The 7,472-nt window shown below is 43.5% G+C and overlaps 2 protein-coding genes across 2 annotated transcripts; both read right to left on the bottom strand.

Moving 5' to 3' along the window:
* Nucleotides 1-579: 579 nt before the first annotated feature.
* Nucleotides 580-5,298, bottom strand: LOC124361021. The gene is made up of 2 exons (XM_046815057.1): nt 4,798-5,298; nt 580-681 (listed from the first exon to the last, which is right to left on the bottom strand). Exons 1-2 carry the CDS (start codon nt 5,296-5,298, stop codon nt 580-582), a joined length of 603 nt encoding a protein of 200 aa, XP_046671013.1.
* Nucleotides 5,299-5,504: 206 nt separating this feature from the next.
* On the bottom strand, nt 5,505-6,095 carry LOC124361020. The gene has a single exon (XM_046815056.1). It carries the CDS (start codon nt 6,093-6,095, stop codon nt 5,505-5,507), a length of 591 nt encoding a protein of 196 aa, XP_046671012.1.
* Between the last annotated feature and the right edge of the window lie 1,377 nt (nt 6,096-7,472).

Raw genomic sequence — 7,472 nt, 5'->3', positions numbered from 1 at the left:
AAAGATAACAAATTTAGTATCGGTATCGGACTGAAATGTTTATGATATTGACCCATCCCTAGTCCTAATGAAATTTAAGGTTACATATTGTTACTTTGTTATCACATTGAGTCAGAAAAGTCTCACCTACTTGACGCAACTATTACAACAACTAATGACTAAAAATTACTTTAAATACCCAATAAGAGTATGCATCTATTTGTGAATTGTGATAATCTGTTTAATGTTCAGCTCAGATCCATTTCACTTTCTGCTTAGTGCAGCGTCTGAATCTGACACTGTCCCAAAGTTGTCTCCTGGAATCTGGAATGCACGTCTATCTGAAGAGACCCAAAAAATTGGTGACAAGAAGCTCAAAACAAACTCTTTGCACAGTTTCTAGTTTATCCTAAATACAAAAATGGCCCTACAACTGAACCAGCAAATTATCGACCAATATCCTTACTAACAACATTCTCCAAAATTATTGAAAAACTAGTACTAAAAAGACTTTTCAATCACCTTAATCAACATAAACTTATAGCCACAGACCAACATGGATTTCTAAAGGATAAATCTACAACAACTGCTTTGATCAGCTTAATGGAGTTCCTTCTGGATCATCTTGAGGAAGGCAAGACTGCCACTACTGTACTTCTCGATTACAGCAAAGCCTTTGACTGTCTTGATCACAACCACCTTCTAGAGAAATTAAAAACCCTTGGAATACAAAATAATGCTAATAAATGGTTTTCTAGCTATCTATCTAATAGAAGTCAACTGGTTGAGATTAAACATAATAAAAATGGGAAAGTTGATATAACACGCTCCAAACCAAACCCAATCACTAGAGGAGTGCCGCAGGGATCAATCTTCTCTGAATCAATCAATCAATCTTCTGTTCTCTTTATTCTCTTCATGAATGACCTACCTCATTTCATGCAGGATTTTAGTAAATTGACGATGTATGCTGACGACACTGTACTTCTGCTAAGTCAGACTGACCCAGAACAATTAGAGATAGACAGCTTTATAGCACTAAGCATGGCAACACAGTATTGTCATGGCAATGACTTGGTTGCTAACGAAAGTAAAAGTCAACAACTAATATTTGGGAGAGACAGAAAGACCGTAGGGCGACTCCCTGATCTTGAAGAAGTTACCTCAACCAAATATTTTGGCATTATAATAGATGACAGTTTATCCTGGACACCCCATTATTTATTTTTTTTTTTTTTTCCTTCCTGAGGGAAGAGGACAGTTTGTCCCCGCACTTAGTCCTAAAAAGGACCTTTGCGCCTTCCTTACTTTAATTTGTGCCCTCAAAGACCGAGGCTTTTGCAAAAACCAATCAGATTTAAGGGCTCCTGTTCTCTAATGTCCTTGGGGCTGAGGAGATATGCTCCCAAGTATCTTTTCCGAGTCTCTACGATGGCAGGACAATCCAACCAAATGTGCTCCGCTGACTCCTCCTCTTCTCCACAGAGTCTACATTCGCTGCTCTGACTAAGGCCTACCTTCATAAGGTTCTTCCTCAGAGGGCCATGTCCTGTCAACATTCCTAATATCAGTCTTATATCCTCCTTGTTCTGGTCTAGGAGAGCTGTCCACCCTTTAGCGTAAAGAGAGATAAACCATTTGGATAGTCTTAAACCTGAGGCTCTACTCCAATTCTTGTGTCTTGTCCTCTTTTCCCAATCTTTGACCAGAGCTTTAATGTTAGAGAAGGCTATCCCACAACCTGGCTCAGGCCCCACCAATGTGGATTCTGCTCCCTTTTTGGCGAGGATGTCCGCTTTTTCATTCCAATGAATACCTTCATGACCCGGTACCCAACCGAGTGTTACTCTGTTACTTGTTACTCTGTTAGCATTTCAGCCTCAGGAAATTTTTCCAATATTTTTATGTGGCCTTCTAAGGAGGTAGCATTTATTACCTTTGTTCCTAGAAGCTTCATTGCGCTCATCGCAGCTGTTCTCATCACCTCCTGGCCAAGAGGAGTGTAACCCAGGACCGCTTCCATTGCTAGTGTTGGGCAGGAGCTCATCGCTCCCGTGATGCTTAAGCAAGCTAACCTTTGAAGACGCTGTAGCCTTTTTGCAGCTGTTGTTTGTTCTACCTTCGGCCACCGCACTAAGGCAGCATATGTGACCATTGGTTTTATTATGGTTACGTAAATGCAATATATCATTTTGGGTTTAAGTCCCCATTTAAATCCAAAAAGTCTCTTACAGGCCCCAAGGGTCATTATTGCTTTGGATATCCTATTTCTAATATGGGAGTTCCAAGTGAGCTTTTCATCCAGGATTAAACCCAGGCACTTCACTTCCTTTGTTTGGTTAATGCTGATTCCCTCCAGGACAGGTTGTGCTAGCTGGAATTTTCTTTTCCTGGTAAAGGTAATCATATTTGTTTTTGATTGGTTGATCCGCAGACCTTCCCCATGACACCATTTACTTATGAAGTTGAGTTCTGTTTGTATTAGGCGTTCCAGCATGCCTTTGTTTTTTCCTTTAATCATAAGCACTAGGTCGTCCGCATAACATAGTAGCCTTATTCTTCTCTTCTCTGCTTTGCTTAGGAGATCATCCACTACCATCGCCCACAGGAGAGGAGACAAGACTCCCCCCTGGGGGCAGCCTCTTTGGGCCGTGATCGCGGCAGATTCGTCTCCGTACTTAGCTTTCACCTGTCTGCTTTTTAGGAGGGCTACTATCCATTTGACTACATCTGGGGAAACTCCAAAACGTAGCATCGCAGTCTCCATGGATTGATATGCTACTCGGGCGAAAGCTCCTTCAATGTCCATAAAGACGCTGACTAGGGCTTCCTTTTTTTCGAAGGTATTCTCCACCTCTCTCACTAAGCTGTGGAGAGCAGTGGTGGTTGATTTTCCTTCTATGTAGGCGTGTTGTGTGGGACTAAGTGGGTGATCCAGTAATATTACGTCCCTTATGTGTCTGTTTATTATTTTTTCCATAGTTTTCACCATGAAGGAGGTTAAGGCTTATGGGTCTGTACGAACTGGGTTTTGTTGGATCCCTGTCGTTCTTCCGCAAAAACACCACTAGTGCTATCCTCCAGTTCTTTGGTATGTATCCTAAGGCAAAACTGCTTCTAAACAGAATGCTAAGAGTATTTAATAGTATATCCAGCCCCTCTTGAAGAAGGGCTGGAAAAACTGCATCCGCCCCAGGAGATTTAAATGGCTTAAACGATCTTATAGCCCATTTAATTCTTTCATGTGTGAATAGTCTGTTAGACTGCTGTCTGGCTTTTGCCCCCTCCCGACTGGATCCCCCCCTGATTAGAGAATATGTATCCTCATTTCAAGTTAGGTGACCCCCCGGGAAGTGTGTCTCCAGAAGTAGTTTTAAGGTCTCCTTCCTGTTCATTGTTAGGTCTCCATTGTCCTTTACTAGGGTCCCCATAGGATTAGTATGCTCCGTTTGGAGAGTTTTTTGAAGCCTGGATGCATCGGGAAGACTGTTAATGTTTTTACAAAAATTTCTCCAGGTTCTTCTTTTATTCGTTCTAAGTTCTTTTTTATATTCATTTTGGGGCTGTAGATAAGGGAGCCAATCATCTGTCCTTTTTGCCCATTTTAATAATTTCCTAGTTTTGTTTCTTAATGTCTCCAACCTCCCAGTCCACCACGGCACATCCTTCTTCAACCAGTTTTGCCTTGGAGGGCAGTTTTTCTCGTAGGCCTTTATTATAGCTTGCTCTACTATTTGTGCAGACCTTTCTAATTCAAATTCATTTTTCTGGAAGGGTCCTATTTCTTCCAACTCTTCTACTAGGGACTCTCGGTATCCTCTCCAGTTGGTAGATTTAGGAACCCTGTGGGTCATGTATCTTTCCCCTATCTCCTCTATGTCGAACCTAATTGGGCAGTGGTCCGATAGTGAGGCCTCCTTAGAGACGTGCCACCTTACAATGTTTATGTTTTTGAGTCCTGTAGATAGGATTATGTCTAGGACTTCTTTCCTATTTCTAGTTATAAAGGTTGGGCTTGACCCTCTATTTTCTAACACTAGGTCATTGCTGAACATAAACTGTAGAAGTTCCTCCCCTCCTTGGTTTATATTTGTGCTTCCCCAATATGTATGGTGAGCATTGCAGTCGCAACTGAGAATGAGGGCCGAACCTCTGTCTCTGCAGCTCTGCAATAGTCTTTCTATTTCTTTCGGTGGGCAGCTTGTTGACGGGTTGGGGAAGTAGGCTGAGGCTATAGTAACCTTTCTGACCCCTTGCAGTGAAGCCACTTTCACTGTAGCCGCCACCAGATCTCTTGTTATTAGATCTGTAATAGGAAAGGCTGTTATTAGTTTTGAAGTTAGAATACAAGTTCTTGGGTTTTCAATTGTTCGATCATATATGAGATTACCTACCTGAGTCGTCAGTCCTCTGATGCAACCTCTATTGATCCAAGGTTCCTGGATTAGGGCGATATCCAGGCCTGTTGAGATAAACCTTCTTCGCAAGATGTCAGTTGCGCCCTTTGCATGGTGTAGGTTTATCTGTATTAGGCGCATACTTACGCCTTTTTCCCACCTCCCCCTGGTGGTCCATCCCCTTTCCTTTTCTTTTGGATTGTTTGGAGACTTTGTCCCCTTTTCTTCCTCAAGCTGAGACGGATGGTCCTTTGAGAGAAGGTCCCCTCTTCAAGAAGAGAGAACATGTTGGTTTTTCGTCTTCGACCGCTGCACTGGCTTATGGAGTAGACCTTTCAGGTAAGGTATGTACAGATTGCTCTGACACCTTCGTGGCCTCCTCCACTTCCATCTCTTCAGCGGTGCTTTTTTCCCTGGTAACCGTCTCAGATTTCTCTGAAGTCTCCTCTTCCCTTGTGGGTTTTTCTGTGTTTCCTTGGTGTTTATTTTTCAGTCTAAGCTGAACTTTTCCAAACTTGTAGCCGATCCATGGACCCTCCTTCTCAAGTTTGTTTGCTGTGGCGCAGTCGACTGCCAGGGTGAGTAGTACAGACTTCCCCTCGTCGCTCCTACGCAGAATATTCCATTCTCCGACAGATAGCTCTTTATTTTGTCCTTTTAGGAACTTCATTATCTTGTCGGTGGTTTCGTGTATACTATCAGGAAGATAGACAGTCGCAATTCTCGCACGAGGGATTTCTTCCTCTGGTACAATCTTCAGACTGGTCCCTTCCCAAGGCTTGAGGGAGTCTTGCTTTCCTTTAAGCCATTCAGCTGTTTCGGTGTTTTCACAGGTGAAGATCAGAACCCCTTGCTGTGGCGCAGTCGACTGCCAGGGTGAGTAGTAGTACAGACTTCCCCTCGTCGCTCCTACGCAGAACATTCCATTCTCCGACAGATAGCTCTTTATTTTGTCCTTTTAGGAACTTCATTATCTTGTCGGTGGTTTCGTGTATACTATCAGGAAGATAGACAGTCGCAATTCTCGCACGAGGGATTTCTTCCTCTGGTACAATCTTCAGACTGGCCCCTTCCCAAGGCTTGAGGGAGTCTTGCTTTCCTTTAAGCCATTCAGCTGTTTCGGTGTTTTCACAGGTGAAGATCAGAACCCTTTGCTGTGGCGCAGTCGACTGCCAGGGTGAGTAGTACAGACTTCCCCTCGTCGCTCCTACGCAGAACATTCCATTCTCCGACAGATAGCTCTTTATTTTGTCCTTTTAGGAACTTCATTATCTTGTCGGTGGTTTCGTGTATACTATCAGGAAGATAGACAGTCGCAATTCTCGCACGAGGGATTTCTTCCTCTGGTACAATCTTCAGACTGGCCCCTTCCCAAGGCTTGAGGGAGTCTTGCTTTCCTTTAAGCCATTCAGCTGTTTCGGTGTTTTCACAGGTGAAGATCAGAACCCCTTGTCTCCTGTTAATACCGTAGAATCTTGGAGAGTAGGGACCCTCCTGTTCCTCCACGATAGCTTCCAGGATGAAGCTCTGGATCTCCTCCATCTGTTCCGTTGTGAGTAGGGTCTCAGGAAAATTGGAGTGTAGAACCCCCACCCTTATACCTGCTAACCGCTTGTTTGTAAGAAGGTTTCTGGGGTTGTCCAGATTGCTCCTTGTGTTCCCCCTGTCTTCCTTCGTTCTTTGTTTTCTTCCTCCGATGGGCTTCCGGAGTGGATCCATCAGAGTGAGGTCTATTTGGTTTCTTTCCCTCCTTTTGTTTGTTCAATTGTTTGTTTTTTTTCTTCTGGAATTGGTTTTAAGGCCGTTTCCTGGCAGCTCCACATAGTTTAGGCAGTACTGGGAGCTGTCTCTCGACTTTTGCTCCCTCTTCCTTCTGGTGATCATCCTCCAGTATTGCATCTTCTTCATCAGTTTCGACTCTGACCAAGTCGGAGGTATTAGGACTTCTACTAGGAAGTCCGCCTGTTTTTTGGGTTTGCTAGGGTCAGAGCCCATCATCAATCCCTCTATGTTTTGTGAATTTTCAATTACTTTTTGAGTGCTACAAGAGCTCTCTGGTTTTTGTTTGTAGGTTTTTAAATTGTGTACTCATTTGTGTTCCCACGAGTAGCGGAGATCTAAAGGTCACCCCAAGCATTGTCCCGCTCTACTTGGGGAAGGCTAGGTTTAAACTGGAGGTCGCCAGGTAACCAGAGTTCGCATATTTACGACCAAGCTCTCCCTTGATCACGCAGTCCTCGGCATATGCTGTTCCACCTTGGCTTGGATACAGAAGGAAATCTAGATTTAGGATAGTTTAAGATAGATTGTTGGGAAGATTACCCGACAGGTGAGAGTAGTAACAAAAGAAAAAATTGAATGTTGTGGGATAATTTACAGAAAGCCCGCCAGATCAGCTCAGCCTGATCGGAATTATCAAAGAAGACAAGGTTTGGATCAGGCAGTTCCCAGGTGCACGCGCACGAAAAATACAGCACTTTAGAAGAGAGAAGGTGGCTGTGCGTGTGCTTCGTGGACGCTCTGGCTTGGCACATGTGTTGGGGTATGAAGACCCCGCCACTTCCGCACGAAAGTAAAAGTCAACAACTAATATTTGGGAGAGACAGAAAGACCGTAGGGCGACTCCCTGATCTTGAAGAAGTTACCTCAACCAAATATTTTGGCATTATAATAGATTACAGTTTATCCTGGACTCCCCATACTAATTTCCTTTGCAGTAAACTAAGTTCAGGATTATTTGTGATGCGTAGAATGATGTCCATAAGCAATTTAACTACAGCCAAGACTGCATTTCACGCTCTCTTTGAAACCCACCTGCGGTATGGTATTGTTGTTTGGGGTGGAACCACTATGTTAAACATTCAACGTGTCTTAACTCTACAAAAAAGAGCCATCAGAATACTGGGGACATTACCACCTAGACAAACCTGTAGAGGAGCTTTCCGTGAACTGAAGATTCTTAAAGTCATCAACCTTTATATTCTGGAAACTGCTACGTATGTCTACATTAATACACCTGAAACTGCACGCAGCGGAGTACAATATCAACAACAGAACAACAGAAATATGAGAAACTTCTGCCTCCCAGTACACAGA

Source organism: Homalodisca vitripennis, chromosome 4, assembly GCF_021130785.1.
Source record: "Homalodisca vitripennis isolate AUS2020 chromosome 4, UT_GWSS_2.1, whole genome shotgun sequence".
NCBI classification, from domain to species: domain Eukaryota; kingdom Metazoa; phylum Arthropoda; class Insecta; order Hemiptera; family Cicadellidae; genus Homalodisca; species Homalodisca vitripennis.
Note: the sequence above shows the minus strand (reverse complement) of the source record. Positions and strands in the feature narration are given on the sequence as shown.

Bases quoted from the DNA above. Each gene is read 5' to 3' on its own strand.
- LOC124361021 (XM_046815057.1), bottom strand. From the start codon at position 5,298: ATGTTCTGCGTAGGAGCGACGAGGGGAAGTCTGTACTACTACTCACCC. The intron at 682-4,797 runs GTTACCAGGGAA...TAATTTCTCTAG, and splicing joins CTTCAGAGAAATCTGAGACG to AAGGTGGTTGTGATCAAGAC.
- LOC124361020 (XM_046815056.1), bottom strand. From the start codon at position 6,095: ATGGATCCACTCCGGAAGCCCATCGGAGGAAGAAAACAAAGAACGAAG.